Raw genomic sequence first — 27211 nt, forward strand, 5'->3', positions numbered from 1 at the left:
ATGAGTAGGGATCTGAGTGCTCACGTACCTGATCAGAAAGAGGAGAGTACATAGTACTGCTGCATCCGATTTGAAGCAACAGTACAACTCGGCAGGCACGATGCCGTGTGCGTCAGGCATGGATGCTGCTCGCCGTTCAGCCTGATGAAATCGTTCCTCTTGCTGTTCGACCTGATGGGATCGTTCCTCTCACCTAGATGTCGCAATGAAACTGCCTGTCTCAGCGGACGAGGAGAAACAAACGACATCGAGCGAAAACGCCAAGATCACAATGGGCTACCTCGTACCTTGTCAGGATATATGTCGATGAGACGATGACGGAACCTCGTCGGCGTCGACCACATCGAGGGCGGACGGGACGCGCTGGCGTGGTGCTGGGAGGAGTTGAAATGGCGGAGGCAGACCAGCGGCGGGAGGAGGCAAACACGGCGGTGAGGTGCTGCCGGAGGAAGGCGAGCGGCGGCCGAGGAGCCAAGGGGCAGGCTTTGGCTGGCGCCCTAGCGCGAGGTCGGGATGGGATAACTGGACGAATTGCATGTGGTGCGTGAGGTGAGAGAGATGTGGGCTGGCTCACGGGGCATTGCTCGGCTTGGCCCATGTGCTGGGCAATGGACAAAGTGTTTTTTTAGCGATGGAGAAACTGGATGGGAAGTGTACTACGTACGTCGGGTGGAGCGAGGGGAGTGGACGAAACGTAAGAGGGGAAACGAAATGTTGCGTTTCTTTTAGGTAGTATATAGAGATATAGAGATAGAGATTAATGTGATTGAGCAATTTAAGATAAGTTTAATTAATTTAGATTTGATCTTTAAAGATTGATTGTGATTGATTTTTTCATGAAGGTATTACTAAACCGGTGACGCGAAATATGGAAAGTTCTAATCCGTTTAGATTTTTTTTGTTGTGTGAGAGGGCGATGCGAAACTAATTCGGTGGGGTGGGGAGGACGAAAAAAATCAGACGAAAATGATGGGACTATTCAATCAACTCGTTCATTATAAATAGAGATTAGATCTTGATGATTGATGATGGATATATATGATTGTTTATATATATATATAGGGGTAGTAGATAGTCATTCCCTCCCCGCCCCAGCCCGGCCGTTTCGCCTTTCGCGCCGTAGACACCGCTTCCTTCCCCGTCTCGCCGTCGCCTCGCCTTCACCCGCTCCCTCCCCGAAACCCTACACCCCCCGCGGCGCCGCCGCTACCATGGCCTCCTCCCACTCCAGCATCGACGCCGTATGATCGATTGTTCTTCCTTGTTTCGAATGTTCGAGTTGTGCTTGTGCATTGCGGACGAATTTGGGGTTGGGTGGTTTCCCTGCGAACTTCAGATCCGCACTGTCCCTGCGAGTTTTCCGATGAAATTTCGATTCGCTCATTTGGGCGAAACCCCCAAATGTTGTTCTGAAGGAAGAGACCCCAAATCCGAGACTTCGTGGCCTCACTTCACGAAATCAGTGGGGCGAGTGGCCCGATTTGGTGTCTCGTCTGTGCAAGTTTCATCTTGAATCCTGCCCCTTCTGCTCGTTGAAATGATTCTGATGTCTGACTTCAGTTTGTTCCTGCGATTTCTCCTTGCTGGAGCTAGCAAAGAAGAAGGGCCTGCGGGGAGCCAAGGACGCGAATGGGGAAACCATGCTTCATTTCGCTTCGATCCAGGGCTGCCTGGTGAGCTGCCTGTTCCTGTTCCTGGTGGAGGAGGCGGGGCTTGATGTCAACTCGGAGTCAAAGGCAGGTGCATATTCGCATGCAGCTAGTTGAAATCTTATGCATCCATGCAGGAAGTTCTTCTCCTTCTGTTACTACTTACTACTGAGATGCTGTGTTCCACTTGCAGGTGTGACACCCATGGTCCTCGCCGCACTCCAGGGAAATGTCGAGGTTACGAGGTACCTTCTTGATCATGGCGGTGACCCTGCGATGCCCGATGAGAGGGGCTCCACGCCGCTGCACAATGCAGCAGCGGCAGGTGCGCTTTCTCATTCCTGGGTTCACTCTCAGCCCCTGAATGACATTGCTTGCACAGCTTCGGCAAAAAGGGAAAAACAAACATTAGTTGCCTACAATTACTGTCTACTGTATATATATACCCTGTCGAGGCTTACTGGCTTAGGTTCTGATCATTGATCTATCTGGATATGTACTGCATTTTGTTGTGTCTCCAGGGCACTGCGAGGCTGTAAGGCTATTGCTGTCGAAAGGAGTTAATCTGGATCCTATCCATTACCAAGGGACACGATTACACTTGGCTGCTGTGGAGGACCAAGATCAGGTTGTAATGGTTCTGCTGGAGCATGGGGCTGATGTAAGTTGTTTATTTCATGGTTACCTAACTGGACACATATCCCTATATATTGGGAATGCAAATGCTATAATTTTTTTCATTTGGCTTGAAGATCAAATGGTTTATTCTTGGAGGTGCATCATTGCACTTGGTGGCATGTTAACAATATCCATCTGACTATATGTTATCAAAATCGTGATTCATTTCCTTTTTCAGCCCAATAAAGATGTTCATCACGTATTTTCATACCTCATGATGACTGTCTGTGGGAAGTCCTTGAAATGCATGAGGCAACTTATTGAGGTCCAATAGCTTACTGACTTGATGCATTTTCTTATGTTCTTTTTTCTATTTGAATGTGTTCTGATTCCTTAAGCTATTAAGCATAACTTGTTGGGTAGAAAATCCAGATTAGTAAACCAGCCTTGTTTTCCTATTGAACTTACTATCATGGTTACTGCATAAATCCTACCTCTAAAGATTACCCTACTTTATTTATAGACTGGTGCCGATGTGAACGCTTGTGATTACTCTGGGCCAACTCCTTTTACGGAGGCTGTTGCTGATGGCTTAACCGACTTTGTCAAGGTCTTGCTAGATGCTGGAGCCAACCCTAACATCCCTAACCAGGTGGCTCTGTTCGTCTTGAGAGTTGTGATCTTGACGCCTCTCTCCCCGCATGTCTGATGCTGAGTTGAATCTAGCTAAAGCCTCTGCGGAGATGAGTGCATTGTACTGATTGTTCATGTGTCAAGTAAATAATTTTACAGTAGGTTTATATTCTAGTTGCATCTGTTTTGGTTTGCTTCAGAGTTTGTACTGCATTAACCTAGTCAGACATCCCAAGATTGCAGCTCCAGTGCTAAGTGTCACAACATGTTTTACATATCTCATCGCAGAATCAGGATACTGGTAGGTCACAAAATTTTATACAACAGCTTTTACATCTCATCTGAGAAACATGATACTAGTAGGTCCCTAGACTTCCACTTTTGTTGTTTCTCTAAGACCATGATCATACTTAACCACACTGACTAGAATTGGAGAGGGAGTACTGTATCTAGCTTTACTTCAACTTCTTTTCTGTTCATATAACAGTATCTAAGACTGTTACTGTCTGTGGGATGAATTAAGTAATATATCATTTTATCATAAGTTTCTTGATGAATGAAAATATAGTGACATTACTCGCTTTGTTATTTTTGCACTGGATTGTATAGCATCTTATTGTTTGTTTCATGTTATAGCATGGAGCAATACCTATCGAGCTAGCAGCAGATAGTGATCGACACAAGCTTGTTCAAATTCTATTCCCTAGGACAAAACCAATTAAATCTCTGCCAGATTGGAGTGTTGATGGGATAATTAAAACTGTGAATTCTCCAAAAATCAATGCTCCTCCGGTATGTACTCCTGAAGTTTAATGCATGATTGCTTCGTATTTTCTATTTAGACAATAGTAATTTTTTGCCCATCTTATAGATAGCTTATACCCCGTCCTCCTTCGACGGAGTAAAAAGTCCTCAACAAAGCACACATATTCATGAGCTCTGTTTACATGCATAGATAGCTTATACTACATCCTACTTCAATTGTTTGCCACTTGGACTATGTCGCTGTGCTGCTAGCAAGCTTTTAGGCTAGCTGCTGTTGGGCGTTCTCTGATAGGACAGAAGTTCTGATGTTGTATGTTGTGTACTAGTGTTAGGGGGCAGCCCTCACCCCTGGGGGCAAGATAGAAGAACTATTCTTCTATTCTTGCTTTATTCCTCATAGGGGGGTCCTTTATATGAGTAAAATGCACAGAGCCACCGCTTTAGCGTCATAGCTCTTGGAAAACCACCACTTTACAAAATGTGACACTTTCCACCGCTCCGAAAATTTGACAGTGGCAAAAAACACTGAACCAAAATTTGATCGCGTTTTGACGTGTCCGATCGCGTGCGGGCTGACAACGGTGACGGTGTGTCGCTAACGGCCGTTAACTGCTCTGGCTGAAGCGACTGGACCAACCCTCCCTCACTCTCTCTCCCTCTCCCTCCCTCCCTGACTTATTGTAAACTTAATTTGATTGTAGCACAATCTTCCCCCTAACTGCTCTGTTCACCGCCTTGTCCCCACCACTCCTTCGCCGATGGACCCGGAGCCGCCACCGCCGCGATGCCCGCGAGAAAAAGGAGAGGGAGAGAGAGAGAGGGGGAGGGGAGTGAGGGCCGGCCCAGCCGCTTCAAACAGAGCAGTTAACAGCCGTTAGCGGCGCGCCGTCACCGTTGTCGGCCTGCGCGCGATCGGACACGTCAAAACGAGATCAAATTTTGGTTCAGTGTTTTTTGCCATTGTCAAATTTTCGGTGCGGTGCAAAGTGTCACGTTTTGTAAAGTGGTAGTTTTCCGAGCGGTATGACGCTGAAGTGGTGGTTTTATGCATTTTACTCTTTTTATATAGAGGCCTAACAATCCAACAATTCATAGATCTCATCCCTAATTGGCTCAAGGCCCAAGCTAAAGGGTATCTTGCTAATTTAAATGATAGACCACCTAACATACAGATTGGGGACTGCGGTGGTGGGGTCATGTATTTCCGTGCGCAATGCTGTAAAGTATGTTGAGATTGACATGTCTTGAGCATGTAAAACTATGTATGGGATATGCTTCTTCTTTTGCAAAGTTGAGCTATTCTAGTTCTATATTCCAATGACATCACTTTAGTCATTTTGTATACTAGATCATAATTGAGCAATTGACAGCTAGCTACATTTTTAGATTGGTAATGCAGGGTTAGATGTTCCACGAGCTGCAGGCCAAACCATGAAAGCAATTATGGAACTACTGAGAGGTACAGTACTTCTTTTTCTCTTTGTGCTTTTCAAGTACTCCCTCTGTTCCAAAATTATTGTCATGATTTTAGGTCAGACTTGAACTAAAACCACGACAATAATTTTGGAACGGAGGAGTACAATATATTTAACTTGAGGAGGTTTGCTGTTATATCTGGCTACCTTTTGTATGAATCCATCCTACATTACAGGGTTGGCGTTTAGTTTCATGTTTTGTAGTTAATCTTGACTGCATTTACTTAATTGTACCAGGCTTCTTCATGCTGTAATCATTGTGCCAGATAGTGAGTCATAGATTGCATAAGACAATGATGAATTGATGATGCATCTTTCTCTGTCGGCCTTTATTTGTGTACTGTTTATTACTACTATGATTACCTACCGCATCTTTTTAGCATGATAAGTTTTTTCCTCTTTTTTGACAGTTTGTACTATGTACCCGTTGCTGGTCTTTTTGCTTGCCATCCTTCTATTATCTACTGGGGTGCATTCCATCAGACATGATACAAGTTTCAGTGAGGGCACTTGTCGATATGACATGATCAGTCTTGCAGTCCTCTCATGCATTCAACCGGACAAGCCATGGAAGTCACCCTCAGTCTCATGCTGCAAAGCACTGATACATGCAATTGACGAGTTGCCGGCTAGCGGTGAGAATGGAAAGTGTTGTTTATGCCGTTTCATGAGGGCAAAGCTTCATTATCCTGAATTGGCAGCAACATATATCTCTTGCCATGGAAAGGACAGAGCTGTTGTTGCAAAATGGTCGTTTCCTGTCGTGGTATGCGGCAAAGGTGTGGTGTTTTTGTCATGCAATTTGCTCAAGACAAATCAGTAGAAAGATTGAATAGGAAGCTCTATTATACATTTGCAAAGAATTATAACTTTTGTTTTCTTTTTCCACTCAGCTTGTTCACGAAAAGAGATTGCCCTCCTCGTAAGGAGACTGTCATGGAGAGGCCTCCCTCAAATTCACATGGCAGCAAGATCCTTTTTATCTTGTTTGCAGCTCTCTTCATCATTCTGTTGATCTTCATCTTGTACCTCTGGTGGGTCAGGCGGGCTGCCCCAGGGCGACGCGAATCTCTACCGTTAATGCAGATTCAAAAGCAGGCCAGATCATCTCCCGGGAGTGGCCGCCGACAATCCTCTGGGCGGTTGAAGGAGCGTCAGCCATCTGGATAGTGAAGCACTTATTCTTGAAAGAAACCTTAATCGTGAACAGATTCAGATTTGCTGCTGTCTTCCTGTTAGTGCAGCAGCACATAACTGTTTTGTCTCCAAGGCTTGTTTAGGGATCATACTGGTACTTAACGTGCTGCAAGTGACTGGTTGCATTATTACATACAGAGCCAAAATGTTTTCTCAGATTTTTTCCCTACTGTTAGGTCCATTGTATTGGATTGTTGTTGGCATGAAGTTTGGTTAAAACTTCTAAGTGTCAAATGTATAGTATAATTTGGAAATGTCGTCGTCTCTTGCTGAATGTCACTGGACAGTTACAGTGTTAGTGAAGTCGAGCTTGCACACTGCATGTATAATTTTCTCGTTTGCAAAGTAAAAGGATATCAGAAAGAAACCTTCCTTTTTCTGGAAACATTTTTCGTTTGAAACAATATATGTGCGTGCGCATATGTTCGCTGTCGAGTAGTATAAAGAAGAATGATAACAATGTTCAAGAAAGCGTTTTTAGGCGCTGCTTAAGCGCTAAGCGATAGCTAAACACTTCGCTTCTGTCCTAGGCGAAAGTTTTAGCGTTAAGCGAAAAAAAGTGGGATTTAGCGGTCGCTTTAGCGCTGAGCGCTGGCTAAGCAATCGTTGAGGGCGCTTAAGTGTTCAAAAAGCGAGGAATGGGCCACAGGCTGGAGGTAAAAGGGGGGTATAAAGGCCTGGCCCAATACTGGCCTGTTCGGCTAGGGTTTACTGTGTTAGAAGGGGAGGGGGGAGAAGAGAGCTCCAATGGCGGCTGCTCCTGTTCAGCATCGAACTCAGCTCCATGCATTCTTCCTCCTTGTCCCCGGACTGGATCTGAACTACTGCTTGGGCTGGGCTGGGGCTGCTGTTTGGCTGCTGCTGCTGCTGTTGTTTGGTTCCTCCTGCTGCTGCTTGCTTGCAGCTGCCATTTATCTTATATGCTTTAAGAAAATATTATGCGTTTATGCTTGCTGTGTGAACCACTGAACCTTGTCCTCATGTGTTATTTGGCTATTTGTTGTGGTGTGTGAACCACTGAACCTCAACCTTATATTGCTATTTCAGATTTTCAGTTACCTATGTGCTATATTTCCCGTTTTATTCAAAAACAGCCAAATTCTGACCAATTTAAAGAAAACGCTTAATCCCGGTTAAGCTGCATAAGCGGCCATTGCTCTAAGCTGTGGCCTTCCGCTCCGCTTACGTTTACTGCTTTCTTGAACATTGGATAATACAATATACACTTTAGAAATTGTATAATGTTACTAGGATGTAAACTTTGATTAGTAAGTTTTTAGACGGAGGCATCTGCCCAAACTTAAACTGAGGCCATTTACACATGCCACACAAGTCTTAAGGAAACAAAGTAGGACAGACGACAACGAACCAGGCTCCTAAATGTGGCAACATTGATTACTCCCTCCTTTCCGGTTTATAGGGCTTATCTCAAAATTTTAGTTTTTCCATTTTATAAGGCTCAATTTGGTTGTTTCCCATCACATGTTCAGATTCCAAGGTGCATTAAATCATTGCATGCAAGTATTAAAAGAAAATTGATCAATGCATGTAATTTATGCATGCATGCATTGCAATTAATGCATTGGTAAACATACTTTTTTGACGAAAACAAGAGCATTAATTGGGTGCTTTTGCAAACTACAAAAAGTATTCCACCACTCACCATCTACCTTGGTTGGTGAGATTTTTAAATTGAGCCTTATAAACCGGAAAGGAGCGAGTAGTAAGTACTCCCTCTGTCGTATAATAAGTGTTTCAATTTTGTATTAATTTTTGTACTTCCTCCTTTCCGGTTTATAAGGCTTATCTTAACTTTTTTGTTTTTCCAATTTAGAGGGCTCATCTCCATCTCATTTTTAGTTTTCAATGCGCATTAAATATTTGCATACAAGAATTAAAAAGGAACACACCAATGCATGTAATGTTTCTACTCATCTAGTGGTCAAGCATGCATGCACTGTAATTAGTCCAAATTAATGCATGAGTTTAATTAGAGTAGTTTTGTAAAGTACGAGATACATTCCTCCAATCACAAAATGCCTTGGTTGATGAGATTTGAGATTTGAGCCCTATAAACCGGAAGGGAGGGAGTACAAAGTTGATGAGCGGTGGAATACTTTTTATAGTTTGCAAAAGCACCCAATTTTTGCTCTTGTTTTCTCAAAAAATTATGTTTACCAATGCGTTAATTGCAATGCATGCATGCATAAAGTACATGCATTGGTCAATTTTCTCTTAATACTTACATGCAATGATTTAATGCACCTTTGGATCTGAACATGTGATGGGGAACAACCAAATTGAGCCTTATAAAACAGAAAAACTAAAATTTTGAGATAAGCCCTATAAACTAGAAAGGAGGGAGTACTAAAGTTGAGACATTTATTTTAGAGCGGAGGAAGTATGATACAAGACTACAAATATACTTTAACAATAATTGGAGAGATGGTAAGCAAACCATAAGATACTACTAAGCATTAGAAGACGAGCAATGCTAGACCTATTAAAAGTTATTGAAGGATTTTACGTACTTGCTGATATGGAGTATCGGGATTGAAAGCTGGGGAAGGAAGGGGCCCACCCCAGTGAAATTCAGGGGCGACTAGTTTAAGTGTCTTTGTTCACTCATTTCAGTCCGTACGTAATTCATGTTAAAACATCTAAAACATATCAATGAAAGAGGTGTAGTAAACATTGTTTATCATAGGGCAAACATGATTTCATCCTCTTCCTTCAACTACCCACTTGCTCATCGTTAACCGTCACTTTCCACCCCCCATGAAAAATGTAGTATGATGCATCTCATCTAAACATCTACTAATTCCCAACCCCCTTACGCTATCTGAAAGTGGTTTTGACCATTTTAAAGTGATGTTTAGACGATGTACAGTGCCTAGTTGGATCATCAATGGCAACCGGGCGGTTAGATCACAAGTTAGCAGTGTACACATGCCCCCGCAAACCAAAACAAAAATGTACACAAGCTTCATATAACAATTGCGTAAGAGTTGAATAAACAGCACGAGAGTTTAGCTACTCATTGTTTAAATTACGTCTCACTGACCCATTGTTACCCACAACCACAATGGCACAAATACAACATTAAAATATTGTATCAGGCTAATGAGTTCGGCGGCCGGTCGATCGAGTGTTCAGGTGGCAGACATGGATGCGACGACGGCGTGCGCGACGATGGCCATGGAGCTGAACCGGCCGTTCTCCTTGGGCAGCGTCGCCACGCCGGCCATGCCGGCGCACCCTGACGCGACGTACTGCGCCGCGTCCAGCACCTCCCGCGCGCCGCTGTACCGCCCCGCGGCGACGGACCGCGCCGCCCACCGCAGCGCCGGGACGGCGCCGGCGTAGAGCTGCAGGCACGACCGCATGCCCTTCCTGGCGTCGGCGTCCGCCGCCGAGGCCGGCGCCGGGACGCGCTCCGCGTCGAGGGCGAGCGCGGACTCGATGCTGGCCTTCGCCGCCGTGGCGTTGGCCGCGGCCAGCCTGGTCGCGAGCGCCGCGAGCTCCGGCGCGCCGCGCGCGGAGCGGCAGGAGGAGGCGGCGTCGACGCAGAGCGCGGACGCGCACAGCTCCGGCGTGACGTAGAAGCTGCCCAGGCTGCCGCAGAGCTGGTCCAGCGGCGAGGAGGGCGCGGCGCCGTGGACGCCGGCCGCCGAGAAGAGGGCGAGGAGGAGGAGAGCGCCGAGCGTAGGAGAGGAGGTGGCCACGGCCATGATGCTGGCTGGCGGACGTCTCTGTATCGTCTCTCCCCTCTTCTCGGTCCTCTTAAATGACAACGTGAGTGACCACGCCCGGTACGGTCTTAACGAGCGTCACGTTCTCTCTGCTTCTCGTTTCATCAGAAGATACTGCTGCGTCAGTGATCACTCGGCCAGTTGAGTAACATGAGTTGAGACGAGATGATCTGGTACATGTCACACACTAATTACTGCTGGTACATGCACTGCTGATCATCTACTTGTACTATCCATCGTCGATACGTATAAAGTCCCATTGAATGCCACCTACGAAGCGACGCGCAGTAATGGAGCGCGCCAGAATAATGTGACCCATCCGTCGCCTCGTCCATGAGTTAATGGCGACACCGGGGCGCACCGTGCTCCGCCTGCCCCGCAGCAGCAAGCGCAATCACTCATGGCTCGTGCCGTGCAGGCGGATCAACCACCGGAAGAGAAACGCAAATCCGATGGGACAAACACAAACACAAGCCTCGCATGCATGCATATGCTCCCATTTATCAGCTCACCTACCCACAACCACACCAGGAAACAAATACGAGCCAGCGAGCGAGCTCGATCCCACTTCACGAGCTTCAGTGTCGTCAGCGTCAGGCCAACCACCACCACCAGTACCATGACGACCCGGAGCTCATCCCTCCTCCTCCTTGCGCTAGCGCTGGCCGTCCAAGCCGCTCCCACCGCCGGCGCGCCGGCCGCCGACACGGTGGCGGACTCGTGCAACGCGATCCGCGACTTCGTGGACTACGCCTTCTGCGCCGCCGCGCTGCGGTCCAGCGGGCCGGGCGCCTCCACGGCGGACCGCCACGCGCACCTCCTCATCGCGGCGGACCTCGCCGCGGCGCGCGGCACGTCGGCGCGGGACGCCGCCACGGCCATGGCGCGCGACGAGCGGGACCCGGGCGCGCGCGACGGGATGGAGGCGTGCGGGATCCTCTACGGGGCCACCTCCGTGCCGGCGCTGCAGTTCATGCGCGGCTACGCGGCCGCGCGGGCGTGGGACCGGGCGCGCTCGCTGCTCTCGCTCACGGGGCAGGCCGGGATCGGCTGCGAGGCGGCGCTCGCCGGCGCGGCCGCGGCCAAGGGGAGGATGGCCGCCGCCAACCGCGAGTTCGACCAGCTCACTACCATGGCCACCGCGCTGCTCAACAGGGTCGATCATGTGGGATGACGACCGGCGCACCGCAGTTCTTTGTTAATAACCAGAGTCCTTGTGTTGATTATTACTACGTACTAGTAGTTCCTTGATCAAACTAGTAAGCGCGCATGTAAAATTTAGATTATGAATGAACACTCAAGGCTCACAGTTTGAATTCACATGAAGCTACCTTTTCTAATCGCGTGAACTGGCTTGGAGTACATCCATATACTCGGCAGTTTTTCTTTTGTGAGCAACTTTGCCTTTTCATTTTTCATTAAGAAGAGAAAGGATCAGATGATAAAAGAAGAAGTGAAAGGATCAATTAATAAAGAAAAGTGGCCCAAAACGAAGCTACCCTTCTCAGCTCGAGCTCAAATGAGCTCGGTGAACATTAAAATCCAAAAAGGTATGTAAAAAATGATTTTTATTTTGCAACAGATATTGAGAAAAGTTTCACATGTATGCAAATTTTCGTGATGGAATCACATTCGTGGAGATGTGGAAAAATAAAAGCGATGCTCTGCAAAAATTGTTGTTCCAAAAAGGGTCTCTTTTTAGCATTGATTTTTTTTTTCCACACTCTCAGGAATATGATTTCATCACAAAATTTTGCACACATCTATATCTATACCAATATAAAAAGACCCAAAGGAGCAGATCCAATTAATCTCGGCCATCAAATCGTGTCAATCCAATGACCTAGACTGCTTCAATGTCGAGCGCTCAACACGTTTAGCATGCAGTTAATTTCATGTCAAATATAGTGCTAATCACATAATAACACGTAAATAAAATCCTACTTAATATCCGCATGCACTTAATATACTTCCAAATTAACGTAACATTGACTAGTGTAAAAAACTCCTCAATGTGTGTTGCAAAAACAATGCAGATTTTTTTGAACTTTACTGTTCATTTGAGCTCAAGCTATAGTATGCGTCCGGCCCAAAACCATATATCTCAATACACACCTGCCCTGAGACTGCATACGCAACGGATCAATGACTTTGCCACACAAGCGACCAAAATCGGCACCCTACAACACGTCCCAGAGTCACCTTAGAAAGTGTTATTAACACAGACACGCCGACCGCAAGGCCGTGTACCCGCCGAGTTGAAGACTGCCACCCAAACGACTAGTTCCGACACTCAACATGGGTGGCAGCCCCATGACCAAGCACCCACCAACTAATTGACTTTGGCATCCAAGTGTCCAAACCTGGCACCATACAACAACAAAATCGCCCCTCCGAGGTTCACACTAGCCCTGAGGCCGCTCACTTGCCTAGCCGATAGACTTGCAGGACAACACAACACACTATTGTTGGTCAAAAGATAGGACCTCTAAGGCAACACCCCCATCGGGAAGCGACGGTACATTTCCGACACCCGCTTCGACCAATGACTTGGGTTGTCACCTCGAGAAATCGAGGTGCAGAAGACAAGAGCGGTGAAGGAGCTCCACGACGATGCTTCACAGGAGGACAAAAGCGCCCGAAGACACTGTCATTCATTTGCATCGATCAAAGTTGCTGCTAGGTTCCACCTGGAGCTAAGCAAACCAACATCTTTAGAAAACCCCGGGGACCTTGTATTTTGTACCGCAGACAGGAGGCTGTGCAGCTTCAAAACCTGACCGTGGTGGGAGGAGGAAGAAAGTGGCTGTCCCGCTTTGGCGGTTGGAAATGAAGCGAGCCCCAAACGGACCCCCACAAACTCCATGTTTGGAGGTTAGGAGCTTGTTTATGGAGCGGGCTTCATAAATTATGTTGATCTGGAAGCATATGAGGACTATATTAGATTGTTACTCAGATTAAAATTGTCATATTTTATGAGCCGGGACGGTACGACTGTTGTGCTAGAGTTGGTTTGAGTGAGTATGTCAAAGATGACGTCGTGGCAAGGTAGCGAATGCCTAATGTCGGGGGCACGAAGGATCAAAATAGAGAAGGCATGGACTAGCTAACGAACGATTACCCATTCCAGGAGCCTCGCAAGAGTTATTTTTGTGATTTGAGAGTGCGTCAAATGGTGCGTCCAGTCGTCGCCACGTGTCATATGCTGGTCGCTCCTTCTGGGTTTCTTTTTTTTTTCTCTCCAAGCATTTTCCGCTTAGATGTTTTCTTCCTGTTTTTTTGGGCTTTTTGGTTTTTGTCTAGTTTTGTTTGGTGAAGCATATATGTGCTTCTCCAAAATAAATTTATGCTTGCATGAGAAGCGCGATTTTGTTTCTTGTGGAAGCACATATTTGCTTACGCGAGAAGCATAACATGTGCTCCCGTCAAAGCACAACTATGCTTTTACTCGAAAAGGAAAAAACATAGTTGTGCTTTTACAAGAAGCACAACCTTGCTTTTGCGAAAGCACATCCTGTGCTTTTCTGAAAAAAGAAAAAAAATGTGTGCTTAAAAAAATAAGTAAAAACTGCAACCTTGCTTTTGGGCTTCATTTTCTTCTTCTTCAATTTATGTTTTTTTCGGATGCTATTTTTTGTTTTTCTAGATTTGTTTTGGTATTCGATTTTTTGGGTTCCTGTTTAGTTCTAGTTTCCTTTTTCTATTTTTCTGCTTTTTTGGTGGTTTTTTTTTCTGAAAAAAAAGTTCGTGGAAACCTATTAACATGTGATCCAGTTTCGAAGATCTTGACGTCAACAATTCAATGGTGAAAATGGTCGTTATTTGGACACACTATTTTAGAGATATTTTTTGTGAATAAATGAATCTATGAAAAAGAATGAAAAACTCCCAGATTACGATAAATACGCACATGCAATGTGATATTTTTCAGCACCTGAGTAAATAGGGAATGACCTTAACAAAGGCTAACCGTTAACTAGTATTTTGGAGAAGGTATGGTGTTCTTGGGTTTGAATGGGCACATGGGCTTGTAGGCAATCTAGTGCCGTATGTCGTCGTCTCCGCACGTGGGCCTCCTTTTCTATACCTCCATTGTGTCTGTCGCCCGTGGGTTGGGCTGATACCGACCGACCCATGCACAGCTTTGCTTCGATCCTAAGTCACGAACGTATCGCGCATCAGTTCGTCCACGTCGGCACAGCCACTCCTAGGTTAACTCTAGGTCTATGCTGCAGCGTATCTTGCCAGATCCGAAAAACTCCGCACGCGTGTCCGTCGTCTCCGCCACACACGAAGGCTCTCGCCCTCGCGAGCGCGTCGACATATATAAAAACAACACGTAGCGAATCAGACCACCGATTCGGATGCGCCCGCCGGCCGACGCCCACCACACCATGCCTGCATGCGCCTCCGCGCCAGCGGCCGCCGCGGTGGTGAAATACCGCTGCCGCCGTCGAGCAGCAAACCGCCTTTCCTGCCGTGTACGCGGACAGGGGACAGGCATGCCAGCTAGCCGTAGCCGGCCACCGCCGCACGCCGCCAAACGCTCAAAATCGTGCTGCTTCCGCTCCACAGTCCCGCCACGTGTACGTACGTCCGTGCATGTGTGCCCTAGCTAGCTGCTGCAGCTGCGTGCTAGGAACCTAGGACGTGAAGCTATATATATGCACCCTTGGGCCTGGCGGCGTCTCCAGTCGCTGGCTCTCGTCGATCTCCAAGTCAACCTCTACCTAAGCTTTTGCCACCGGACCGGGAGGAGTTGATGGACGGCGAGGTGCCGGAGTACCAGGGTGTCCCTGGAGTTGTCCGCGACCACGACAACCTCGACGACTACTACCTTACGTGAGTGCCGTCCGGTTTTGTTCATTGTTCAGGGGCGCGCGGAGTGTACATGTTTTCATGGCGGTACTTTGCAGCCACGAGCTGCTCGAGCTGCTGCTGCGCCGGGACGGCGGGGGCGGTGCAGGTAGCTCCATCGACGTCGTCCACGAAAAGCCTCCGATGGTCGATCATCTTCCTCTGCCGCTGCCACCGTCGTCTCCTCTCCCTTGTGGAAAACCGATGGCAAGCGACGCCGAGATGGCGTCGTGGCTCTGCCAGGTTTTCGAGCAGGAGGCCTCGGATGAGCGGGAGCCTCGGAGCGCTGCGACCGCCACGATGACAACAACCAAGTCTGAGGGACGAAACACCATGATGCCCAGCACCAGCTGTGGCACCGGTGGGCACCGCAGTATCGCCTCCGCCGACGCGCCGACCACCAGCCTTGCGGCGGATGGTGCAGCCGAGTGCCGACGTGGGCGGTCGAGCAGCGGCCGAAGAAGGTCTTGTTCCGGAAAAGCAGCCGAACAGGTACGGAGCTATCGGATACACATGCGTGCGTACGTACATTGCTGATGTATATACATGATGGGCTTAACTTGCATGCATGCATGCACGCAGAGGCGGCGAGACAAGATCAACGACAGGCTGAGGACTTTGCAGCAACTGACGCCCAGGTGCAGCAAGGTACTATCCTACCTTACTTCTGCACACTACTTTGGCAAAATCATTTCATTTTTTTTTTGAAACGGAGGCAAAAGATTTGCCTCGTCGATTAATTAAAAGGAAAAGAATTGCCCAGTTAATTAACGGAAAACCGGGCTAAAACCATGCAAAATCATTTCATCATTTGTAGTATTTGTATCTATTTCTACTAGTGTGCCATGATGGCAACTTTTTACATTATGTTTGACCTAAATCAAAATTAAGATGGAGCTAGCGCAGGTGCATGCATGGAGTAAATTTGACCGGCATATGACTTTTTTTTCATCAGACTGACAAGGCCTCGACGCTGGAGGAGGTCATCAAGTACGTGAAATCACTCCAGCACCAAATCCAGGTACGCGCTCCTTATATTAGTTGTTTATTGCATGAGAGTTTCGAAGTCTCTATATATATCTACGTGAAGTAATCAGGCTAACAGATACTTTCACTTGGCATGCATGCAGATGATGTCGACCGCCGGATACGCCACACCGACGCCATTCTTGCCGCTGGGGGTGATACCGCCGTCGTGCATGCAACTGCCTGCAGGCGGGCAGGCGCCGGTGATGCTCCCTCAGTACCCGGTTTTCCCGGCGGTGTACTCTTGTCCACACCACGGCACGCCTCTGCCGCCGTGTGCTCGTCATCCAGTTGCCGGTGAGCCGAGGCCGCTTGCTCCTCGTTGTCCACATCTCGTCCCAAACGATTCCACCGTGCCGAACCACAGGTAATTAAGCAGATGAACGTACGTACGCGTGATCATATGTACAGTATGTTTCAAGTTGCCGGGGCCCAGGCAATGAGCTCTCTCCCACACCCACGTACAACTTTTTGAGAGAGCGTCGGCGCGGCCGCATGTACAACTTGTTGGTTTAACTGACCACCACCTTCATCTAAAAAAAAAACTGACCACCACCTTTGTATTTTTTTGATGTTACATCGGGAGAAACCAGAAATGATCTACGTGTGCATGCACCATCAATGGAATCGAATCGATCGATCTTATGGTTTGAACGATATGCATGCCCAACTAGCAGCAGCGGTGCATGGACCATCAATGGAATCGAATCGATCGATCTTATGGTCTGAACGATATGCATGCCCAACTAGCAGCAGCGCGCGTGAGGTCGTGTGGTACTTATGTGTTTAATTACTACGGCTTGTTTTAGTTGTAATTACTGAATAGTAGTAGTGGTGGTAGTAGTAGTAGGCCGGAAGCTCATGTATCTATAGAGTAGTAGTTAAAGTTGTACACACACGTAGTATATACCACATGGCATATGTGGTCAGCTCTTCTAAAATTTAATTTTGTATTGTGATAAGATATATGGTCCGGGTGTGCAAAAATACACATGGACATATGTGTTCATGGGACGTATGTATGTGTCCGACTATATAATACCGTCTCTGTTTCAAAATATAAGATGTTTTCTAGGCCAAACTTGCCTAAAAAACGTCTTACATTTTGATACGGAGGATGTATTGACCTGAGGAAATGAAAGAATGATGGTATCACTCTCTTGTACAGTCGGCACGCAACATGTCGGAAGCTACTCCCTTCTTCATCTACTGAATGTACGAAGGTATATTTTTGGCTGTGTGTCTGAGGACCTTATCATGCATGTCGGACATTGAGTTTCTGCTCCTGGGTGCGCATGCACCAGGATGAACGGTAAACTATAAAAGATAGTAAAAACATTTGAAAATTCCAAACATTTTCTATAAACATTGATGGGCGTTTCACATGCATGTAGAGTTTTGTGATGAAATGACGCTCACGGAGATCTGAGCAAAAAGAAAGGAAAATCGATGCCCACAAAAAAAAAATACTATTTTTGAAACCATTTTGGGGCACTGTTTTTTTCCCACATACCCACAAATGCCATTTTATAACAAAAGTTTAAACATGGTTATAAGCAAATAAATTCAGAATCATTTGTTTTTTTTTCTATTTTTCGAGAGTTTACTATTTGTAGCAGGTGCATATGAGCTCAGGACTAGAATGACACTCGGTGAGGCCATTCTGGAAAGAGATGTAAAGGTCGTGAAAATTAGACGTGATGCAAATGGTGTGTCTCACGATCTAGCTAAATTAAGCAAGATAGCAAGTGTGGCACCACAGTCAGCTTGGTAAGCTACAAAGAAAGGAGAAAAGAATAGCAAGTCTGGCTAAGGAATGTCCCGTGGAAATTTCCGATGCGATGAACACCAATGACGCCTCCTAATTAGTTTAACTCTCCTTACCGGCAAAAAAAATATTAGATTTTTAATTATGCGCAGGTTGTTCTCACCCACGCATGATTGTAGGCCAGGTCGTCGGCTCCCGCCAGTGACCCTAGCCCGACCAACGTCATAGATTGGGGCACGACCTCCACCAATTTGTCTTCTTCCCCAGATCATGTCGTACGCGACGTGTGATCAATGGGATGACCTGAATTAGGAGTTACCCTCTATAAGTCTATGCGGACGACACAACTGTTGTGCATCTCGTTTTTGTTCTCTCCTCTTGCGACGCAACAACGACTAAGCGAGCGATAACATGTTCATCTCGTGAAGATATTCTTGAGGGCTTATGTCTATTTTTATGTTTTACAGGGTTTTCTTAATGATCGTTTTCTTTTATTAAAAGTAACTATTATACATCTGAATATTTTCTTAATGATCTTTTTTTACGTTTTTATTAATGCTCTCTCCATTTTTTAATATAGTGCATATAGATTTTTCAGAAAGTCAATTTTAACAAATATTGACCAAGTTTATAGAAAAACTATTTATATCTACAATATCAAATATGTACAATATGGAAATATGTCTTGTGATGTAGCTAATGATATGTATATGGTATTTTAGATGTATATATTTTTCTGTATAAACTTGGTCAGTTTGTAAGTTTGACTTTTCAAAAAACTCTTTACGCACTATATTGTGGAAGGAAGGGAGTATAATTCAAAAAAAAATTGGGTGCCATAATACAGATATTAGTGTCTAAGAAATGCTTCACAAGAGCACTACATGATTTGCATGGCTCCGATATTTTTGTCGTCAGATGTATGCATACCAGCTAGCAAAGGTTAGATGCGGGCATATACATCATCATGTGCTGTACACATATACCAGTGAGCAAAACGGTAGAAGACGACAAACATGCACTCATATGAAATACCGTTACGTGTGCGATGTGCCCATGCATGAGCACGTGGCTCCATAGGAAGCACGATAAAGATACGGCATCTGTAGTCTTGTACATATGCCCAGAATTGGTGGCGCGCGCAGCCACACAAATGCAATAATGCAAAGCTAGCTACCTAGGTCTACGTTGTATGCAAAAAGACGACTACTTGATGGAGCTTAAGGGCATGTGTTTGGACGCGTCCATAAACAGTGATGCAGGAACGTCCCTCCAACCATATCCACAAATTAAACAAGATTTAAGATATAAGATTAGCGAGATGGAGTTATTTTTCTCACTGGGAATGATGGTTTCATCATCGTATTGCAAGGAAAATGCAACTTACAGTTCATCAATCTTCACCATTGTTAATACACACATACTACTCCCTCCGATCCAAAATAAATGCCGTAGTTTTGAATTAAGATTAATTTAACCTTAGTTTTAAACTGCGACATTTATTATGGATCGGAGTAACATTTTCTTTTTCTTTTGTTTTCTTTACATCGAGCGATACACACAACCATATTACATACATACATACTAACATACATTTTAAACTGGCCAAATTGGGCTAGTAGTTTACATTATCCTTGTGCCGTGGGCTGCTGCCCTTGTGGTTACGGATGGTACCTGAGGCCCTTCGACGGATACCTTGCTGCAGGTCCTGTGTTTGGAGCAGTTGGCTTATGGATAAATGGCGGCCGCATCATCGTCAGCGTCACTGCGGGATGGTGCGCCGCTGGAGCATGTGCGGCCCGGCAAACATCACCATCCCTGCAGGAGCAGCGGCACAAAGCTGGCGGCAGCATCGGCGTACATGGAGCAATGGCGCTGGCAGTGGGCTGGATGTATAGCGGCGGCGCTAAGGGATGCACCACCGCCTCGGTTGCTGGTCTCATGCTGCAGCCCGCGACGGACGACATTGACTGGACTTGCTGCTGCAGCGACTTCATGTACTGGATCGTCTGGTCCAGCGTCGTGGCTTGGTTACACTGCATGGTAGGCACGGAAAGATATTTAATCTTTTGGAAATTGCTAATGAATCCCGGGCTCCATGGAGTCTGAATGTTGAAATTTTCAGATTTCATTTTTTTAGGTTTTAAAATCCTGAAAACAAATACACTCATATATAGGGATATATACTGCATAGTTGTAAAGTTTCAAGATGAAATATGTTTTGATGTGAGCTACAAAAAATATCATGTATTTCTGACACATGCATTATTCATTATAAAAGTTCATGATTTTGTGTGTGTGTGTGTAGATCAGGTTAAAACGTATTTCATTATGAAAATTTACAGCAATGCGGTAAATATCCTTATGTAAGTGTATATTTGTTTTTAGATTTTGAATCTTTAAAATATGTTTTTGATTATTATTCTAAAAATATCGGGCTCCATGGAGCCTGGGAGCCAAAAATCCTCCCTCTTGAATGTTATAGTACTACTTCTCTGCAATGTAAGTTTTTTTTAAACCTAAGTCGCATATTAAGCCTGAAAAGTGTAATATTAACTCTTATTAAGGCCAATTGAATCGTGTAGTATCATGTGTAACTATCACACTGCATGATACTGTTTTAGTTACTACACTCAAATGGCATATTATCATATATACTAATATCATATTATTTATTATCACTTCATTTATTTATTTGTAGAATCTCAATAGAAAGTTGTGGATATTATCTATTTCTTATCAACTTTTCTTCTTTGATACGTTATGATACTATACTTGAATTTTCTCTCTCTTTAATTACAATGCCACATCATCTTTTAGTAGATGGCACTTCATGATACCCGTATGACACTTGCTCCCTGAAATATCTAAATGTGCAACCTATGCAGAATGTGACTGATTTCGGTGAGTGCGGCGAGACGAGAAGGGTTGTGTTTTGGTCTAACTAAAGATCCCAAGTACAATGATTGGGATGCTAAAACCATGGTTTTGAATTTTAGTTTCAGAAATATTTCACCCATAGCCAAATTGACATACGGTAATTTCGGTTTTCATTCTGGCCAAAGGACCGAAATTTCATTTGAATTACATTGAGCATAGCCAAATATTTTAGAAATTAATTTTTTTAATAAATTATTTAATTTGTGTGTACTAGCTACCGAATTGCTGGAATATGTTGAATGGAAGACAATTATTCAAGTATCTATCAAATTAATAAAATTCCAAAATTTCGGTGAATTATATACACTGAAAGTGCGAAACATGGTTAACACTAATTCAGGTCAATTAGGCAATTGCAGATTGAACATATTGATTTATGTTTCTCGTAAAAAAGACATATTTACGCATGGTACGTAGAAGTCATATTGGAGTGGTGGTCAAACCTGGTCGCATCCTGGAACGAGCTGCTGCAGAGTCTTGAACCTCTCAATTACCCCGCGCCTTCTTCTCTGTTATATATACACGCACGGTGGCATGGTTCATATGAAGGCAATATAAAAACAAATAAACTTCACAAAAGAAGAAAACTGCCAAAGTACAGCTTTACCTTTTCTGCCAGCCTGTGTGTTTCTGAATATTTGGACCTCCTTGTGCCTGCTGTCTCCCTCCTGTCCCTCCAATTGCTTGCTGCGCCCTATATATCAATATACCAAAGAGGCAAAGATGAACCATGCATGGGAGAAGCAAGCATCACTCATCAACTGTTTGGAAAGGAAAATTTCCTCTGCCTTGTTGCTCGAACGCTAACCTTGTCCGTCGACCTCTTGCTTGGGTCCTTGGACTGCACTTGCTGATCACCCACGGCCATTAGACTTGCAGCAACGCCTCCATTTCCGCGGGGATGACCAGCGACGAACTCCTCACCGCGTACAACTGGGTAGAGCCATGCCGCCATATCTTCTTCAGAAGGCGGCTGAGGCAGCACCTCAGGCACTTGAGGCGGCGACATGGGGAGGCCGGAGACTGCAGGTGGCGGCACCTCCATAGCCCTGCGCCCTCCTCCTCGCCTCACCAACTCGAAGAGGTCACCGCTGTACCGAAGTGCAAGATCCATATACATGAGCCTTATATATGGATGTGTGTACACACGCAAAATTCCATGCACGTTCCATGCATTAATTGCGTACGTGGATTGGTAACCATCGAACATCTCGACGAAGTTGTCAGCGGCATCGTTGCTGGCGCCTTCTCTGGCTCCGGTGGTGGCGTCCAGGAGGTGGAGGTCGGAGTAGCCGGAGCCCGTCATATCTATATCCATGCCCGATGTGCTTGGCCTAAGAATTAAGAATCAAACGAGAGAAATCTCGTTGGTTATGGATCGTGCTAGAAGGCGTGTGAGTGTGAGTGAGTTCACGCCTATATATATATATATATATATATATATATATAGAGGCGTGCAGAGGTAAAGATCGAGAAGAGTTTTGAAGGACACGGCGGCCGCAGGGACGACGTGTGATGTGATCATTGGGCGTGCATGTGCATGCATGTAGCTGTCCTTTGAAATGTCCACGCTGCAAACACCGAGGATAGGAAGCAAGAAAGAAGAGGAAGACGGTTAGAACCCTGCTAGCCAACTCATTTGTCATAAAAATAAATTATACAATTGGTATTATTTTTTCAAATACAAAATCAACGATATAATTTTTGTGACGTGTAACTCTTTTTCTGCAAGCAAACTGATGACCAAATTTAAATCTCAAAATGCGTGAACGTCACCTAACCTAAACTAGAACAGAGAAAGTATCTGCCTTCTAGAGAAAGCTTACTTGCTAAATATTTGTCACCAAGGACGACCACTAAGATGTGTTAGTGATTAAAAAGAGTTAAATGCACCACGGGTGCCTTAACTTGTCCGTTGCGGTCAGTTTAGTGCCTAAACTTATAAAATACACAAAAACGGTGCTATAACTTGTCACACGATGCATATACGGTCCCTCCGCCCGTATGCCACCGTATGTGATGTCCACATGGATAGCTGGTGGCTGACCCACATGTCAGTGGGTGTGAGCGATGCCTGCGCTGGGTGAAATGCGTACGAGTTTTTTTCTTCAGAAAACTCCTAAAATTTAACTAAAGTCACAAGTCAGCCCTTGCTCTGTATATGCTAATAACAGAAAAAAGAAAACTGTGTCTTTGAATTGGTTTCGACCCTGGGACATCCACGTTACATAACTAGTACGCACGCTAGCACGCTAGCCACCAAAACTAATATTACTTTGTGTACAGCTGTTAGCTGGAAAGTCTATCTATCGCTCTGCAATTTCTATTATGTTTTTAAGTTACTGTTTGATTTTTATGATATAAAATATTATAAAATATAATAATTATCAACATGCAATTATTGTCTATTTAAATTTTAATTCTATTTTTATTATTTGTAGTTCAAAGATTTAACCATGAACATTTTCTAAAATTTATGTTGATTTAAACAGTTCAATGTATATTATAAAATATTACAAATTTGTTTTGCATCTTCATTCAGGACCACAAACACGCAGAATTATTTTGTATCTTTGTTGTATTTTTAGAATACATAATTATTAAAAATCAACAACGTTGTATTCTGAAAATTGTTCAACATGTATTAAAAATCATTGTGTAGAAACAATAAATTCTATAAATGTGTTAACACATGTTAGACGTGTTAGTAGAAATGTAAGAATAATTTTACACTAATTTTTAATACATATTGAACATTTTATGAAATAGATGTTGTAATTTTTGAATGCATGACAGACATTTTTGAAAAACACGTCTACAATTTCTTAATGCACTAACACCTTTTTAAGTTCATGGCAGGTAATATGTTGAATAGTTCTTTTTTTCAAAGGTGAGAATTTCTTTTAATTTCCCACGAATCAACTTTTTCTTTTTTATTTCTTTTTATTATTTCGCCCGGTTTCTTGACAAATAGAAGTGTATTAGGATATTGCACAGTCAACTATTCTAGGCGTAGTGATTAGCACATGTGTTCGAATCCTGTCGGGTGCTCTTTTTTTGTTATTACTATTTTATCCCATGTGCTGACATGCGAGACCTAGATTTGACAGTGGGATCAATGTAGTTTGACGTATTTAAATAAAATGTCAAGAGCTTTTGCAAAAAATATATAAAGTACAAGGAGTTTTCTGTAAAACAACCAGCACACTCCTCTCACTCCCATTGACATGTGGGCTGATGCCACGTTGGCACGCCATGTGGGTAGTGCATATGCCCGGATATGGATGGAGGCATCATATTTGAACCCTCGGACAAGTTACGGCACCGGTTTCGTGTATTTTACAAGTTTAGGCACCAAAGTGACCGCACCGAACAAGTTGAGGCACCCGTGGTGTATTTGACTCGATTAAAAATGATTGAAGTATAATGCATGGGGATAATTTCAATAACTTAATCACCTAAAACCCCAAGAAACGAAATTATGATCAAATCATCTTAAAAATATGCACTTGCATGCTTGGACAAACTTCAAATGAAAAAAATAGATATCGAGCAATTTTTTATTTTTTTATCAAGTTTATGTAAGAAATATCAATATACTCAATATACAATAAATACATTATGGAAACTTTCATGATAGCTGTATTGGTTTGGTAATGTAGATGTTGATATTTTTCCTATGAATTTTGTCAAATTTAAAACATATTGATTTCAAATAAGTCCTCACTCGGATAGAGGGAGCATACTTCCTAAATGCATTGGGAGCCCTCGTGCCTGATTACTGGGAAAGATAGATCAAGCATTATGATTTGGGGGATTATTTACCATTTACACATAAAATTGAGCCACATGATCTCTTAGTTTGTAATAGCTCGCAAGATAGTTACATGAATAACAGTCAACTATATTATTAAGAAAATGAGACAAATAAGTCACCATGTTCTTGTACACAGACTAAATTATTTACTCTTTTGGATCCTAATTTTGAAGGTGGAGATTTAAAACCTAACATGAGGGATGCACACATACATGTTAGTTAGAACATATCTCGTGGGTTTAGAATAATACGTACGGGCCGGTTGTTCATATGGAAAGCCAATTGGGCTAAAAAAAACCCCTTTTCCTAACCCTAGCCACCACCAAGTCTCCTTCGCACCGCCGCCTCGGCTCCCCTCCTGCCTTCCTTTTGGCAATTCAGCGGCAGCCAGAGGAGTGGGGACCCACTTTGGTTTCTCTTAGTTCTTGTTTCCCTTAGGGTTTTGTTTCCATACCGCCATCAACGATCTGGCTTAGATGATGGCACATCCAAATAAGATCTCTCCAGCATCTCCCTACCTGAACGATATTTTATCCGACGCTGATGAAGGGCCTTTGAGGATAGATGTTGCCAGATTTGTTGGGTCTCATCAGATTTTCACAGTCTGTGTGTCAGTCAAGGGAAGCAGTTGACTGGATCTTAGTGCGGCAACTTCAACCTCCTCTTTTGAGTTGTTCTATGACATATGGCCTGGTTTCTCGAACCCTCTCGGTTGGCGGTGAAGGATTAGAAGTCTGGATTGCGTGGGGTGATGCCCCCAACCAACATTCCTTCAGAGATTACTAGATATCGTTTTTGGCAATCAAAGCCTGGCCTGGTGAGGACGTTGGGAGGTGTCCCTTTCGCTTACTTCTAGTTCAGTGCATTTTGCAAAATCCAACAAGCGGCTCACAATCAAAGTAAGAAGATGGTCAATATTATTTTTGATGTAATTTTTTGCTTGTCATTTTGTGTGTTGTTATCTTTCAGTTGTATTGTCTACCATTTTCCTTAATAATATTCAGCTATAAGATGACCTTTGGTTATTTTTTCCTCAAAAAGGGAAACAATTCCAATTGAGTTAGGTGTGGTGGACATTCCAATACGTAAGAGATCCTATGGAATGTGACGTGGTTACTTACATATCTCTAGGTGTGGTAGGAGGGCTTTCAACGCACCATGCCAACGAGATATGTAACTAATCACGTCATTGCAAGGTGCATGGAAATATTCTTAGAGTAGCAAGAGAAATCATGACAAGGGGTGCACAACAAATTTAAAAAAAATTTGCAGCCCCAGAAAATAAGTATATATAAATTAGTAACTGGATTTGCATATCTTTAATCAGTTTGCAGTTGTTGAACTATGTCCTGCTATGCTTATTTTGCAATGTACTAAATAAATTAACCACAAAAACAGGAAAGGGCGAGTAAAGCAAATACTTAAAGGCAATAGTAGGTTGAGTAAATGAGATTATAATGATCCACAACAATGCAAGACACATCCTCAACCTAAACTTAAATGGAGAACAACGAGTTAAAAGTAGAAGGAGAAACTGGAGCACGGTTTACGCAACGGATTGAAAGAGAACTGTAGCTCAGGGAAAATAGTTAGATGAATTAGCAGGTGTAAATATTGAACCTAAACATCAAATGTGGGACACAAACTTAAACTTGTTTTGACGTTAAATATTTTTGGATGTAGTAACATGCATGTGTTCTTGGTGTATAACCGTGTCTGGGTCTAGTGGTAGCAAAACAGATTGATAGGAGTGCAAGAGAGTCAAACAGAGGCACATGCATGAATAAGGGTCACTGGGCGCAACTCACCGCATCTTGAAGTAACAAAAGAGGGTATATCTACAAATAATAGTAGTAAATGAAGATACATTTCAAACACAATATTCCCTAAAAGATATTTTGAAACCAATATGGTAGGAAATATAGAAATATAACTGTTGATAACAAATCCGGAAATGCAAATGAATGGTACACGCTGCTAGTTACATATTAAAAAGTTCTAAAAAGAGTATATTTTGGAAATTGTTATCATAACTAACTAGTGTTACTTATCTTAATATATAAATACTCCACTGTAAGTATTTACATATGATGCAAGTCAAAGTTTAAAAAAAGTTTAACCCACATGTTTCTTGGAAATTTATCTACTCACGAATGTACTCCCTATATCCCATGATATAAGAGCATTTTTTACACTAGCGTGGTGTCAAAAACGCTCTTATATTATGAAACAGAGGGAGTAGTAATTAACTAATGTGGGGAACCTAGACAATACTACGTACTTGCACAGCTGCACATGCTATATGCAGCATCGAGTTTGATCAATATCCAATAGATTATTTTTGATTGGGCGTGGTTTCCTGGTGTTTCTTTCACGTCCTTGTCTTTTTGCATGATACAAGGCTAGCTAGGTGTAGGGAAGAGACGCGAGAGCTCGCTCCAACCAGAATCTTTTCAGGTATATCCAATACAGACATACCAGAGACTTTGCCGCGCGCCGCTGAATATATATGCCATACACAACCATTTTTGCCGCGCGCCGCTGAATATGTATGCCATACAAAACCATTTTTTCAATCAGTAAGACGACAAATATAGACGCTCATTTTCCGTATACTCGGTGGTGGAGCTAGCCAGGATCTTTGTTTCTTTCTGGTGGTGGTGTGGGGGGGGGGGGGGGGGGGGCTCAAAACCGATATTTTTTCTACTCTAAGC

At 44.1% G+C, this 27211-nt stretch overlaps 3 protein-coding genes across 10 annotated transcripts; 2 read left to right on the forward strand and 1 right to left on the reverse strand.

Annotated features, from left to right (window-relative positions):
* Window positions 1-1084: 1084 nt before the first annotated feature.
* Window positions 1085-6591, forward strand: LOC109775185 (uncharacterized). Of its 8 annotated transcripts, XM_073499849.1 has the most exons (10): window positions 1100-1241; window positions 1594-1740; window positions 1843-1974; window positions 2171-2310; window positions 2506-2592; window positions 2791-2919; window positions 3537-3692; window positions 5052-5124; window positions 5551-5919; window positions 6034-6591. In XM_073499849.1, the coding sequence occupies exons 2-10, from the start codon at window positions 1641-1643 to the stop codon at window positions 6153-6155; spliced, it is 1308 nt and encodes a 435-aa protein (XP_073355950.1). In that variant the 5' UTR covers window positions 1100-1241; window positions 1594-1640; the 3' UTR covers window positions 6156-6591. The 8 variants fall into 8 exon arrangements, 7 of the variants coding, with proteins under 7 accessions (XP_073355955.1, XP_073355952.1, XP_073355953.1 ...); XR_012184135.1 differs by having other exon boundaries at window positions 1089-1740; window positions 5065-5124; XM_073499851.1 differs by having other exon boundaries at window positions 1089-1736.
* A 2710-nt stretch (window positions 6592-9301) lies between these two features.
* Window positions 9302-10273, reverse strand: LOC109775188 (uncharacterized). The gene has a single exon (XM_020333939.3). It carries the CDS (start codon window positions 10066-10068, stop codon window positions 9490-9492), a length of 579 nt encoding a protein of 192 aa, XP_020189528.1. The 5' UTR covers window positions 10069-10273; the 3' UTR covers window positions 9302-9489.
* A 185-nt stretch (window positions 10274-10458) lies between these two features.
* LOC109775190 (uncharacterized) lies at window positions 10459-11429 on the forward strand. Its single transcript, XM_020333940.4, has one exon. It carries the CDS (start codon window positions 10490-10492, stop codon window positions 11261-11263), a length of 774 nt encoding a protein of 257 aa, XP_020189529.2. The 5' UTR covers window positions 10459-10489; the 3' UTR covers window positions 11264-11429.
* Window positions 11430-27211: the final 15782 nt, after the last annotated feature.

This window comes from Aegilops tauschii, chromosome 5, assembly GCF_002575655.3.
Source record: "Aegilops tauschii subsp. strangulata cultivar AL8/78 chromosome 5, Aet v6.0, whole genome shotgun sequence".
In the NCBI taxonomy this organism is placed as follows: Eukaryota; Viridiplantae; Streptophyta; class Magnoliopsida; order Poales; family Poaceae; genus Aegilops; species Aegilops tauschii.

Coding starts and splice junctions, on each gene's coding strand:
- LOC109775185 (XM_073499849.1), top strand. CDS start 1,641: ATGCTTCATTTCGCTTCGATCCAGGGCTGCCTGGTGAGCTGCCTGTTC. Junction 2,311..2,505: donor TGCTGGAGCATGGGGCTGAT/GTAAGTTGTTTA, acceptor TTCCTTTTTCAG/CCCAATAAAGATGTTCATCA. Junction 5,125..5,550: donor AATTATGGAACTACTGAGAG/GTACAGTACTTC, acceptor CTTTTTTGACAG/TTTGTACTATGTACCCGTTG.
- LOC109775188 (XM_020333939.3), bottom strand. CDS start 10,068: ATGGCCGTGGCCACCTCCTCTCCTACGCTCGGCGCTCTCCTCCTCCTC.
- LOC109775190 (XM_020333940.4), top strand. CDS start 10,490: ATGGCTCGTGCCGTGCAGGCGGATCAACCACCGGAAGAGAAACGCAAA.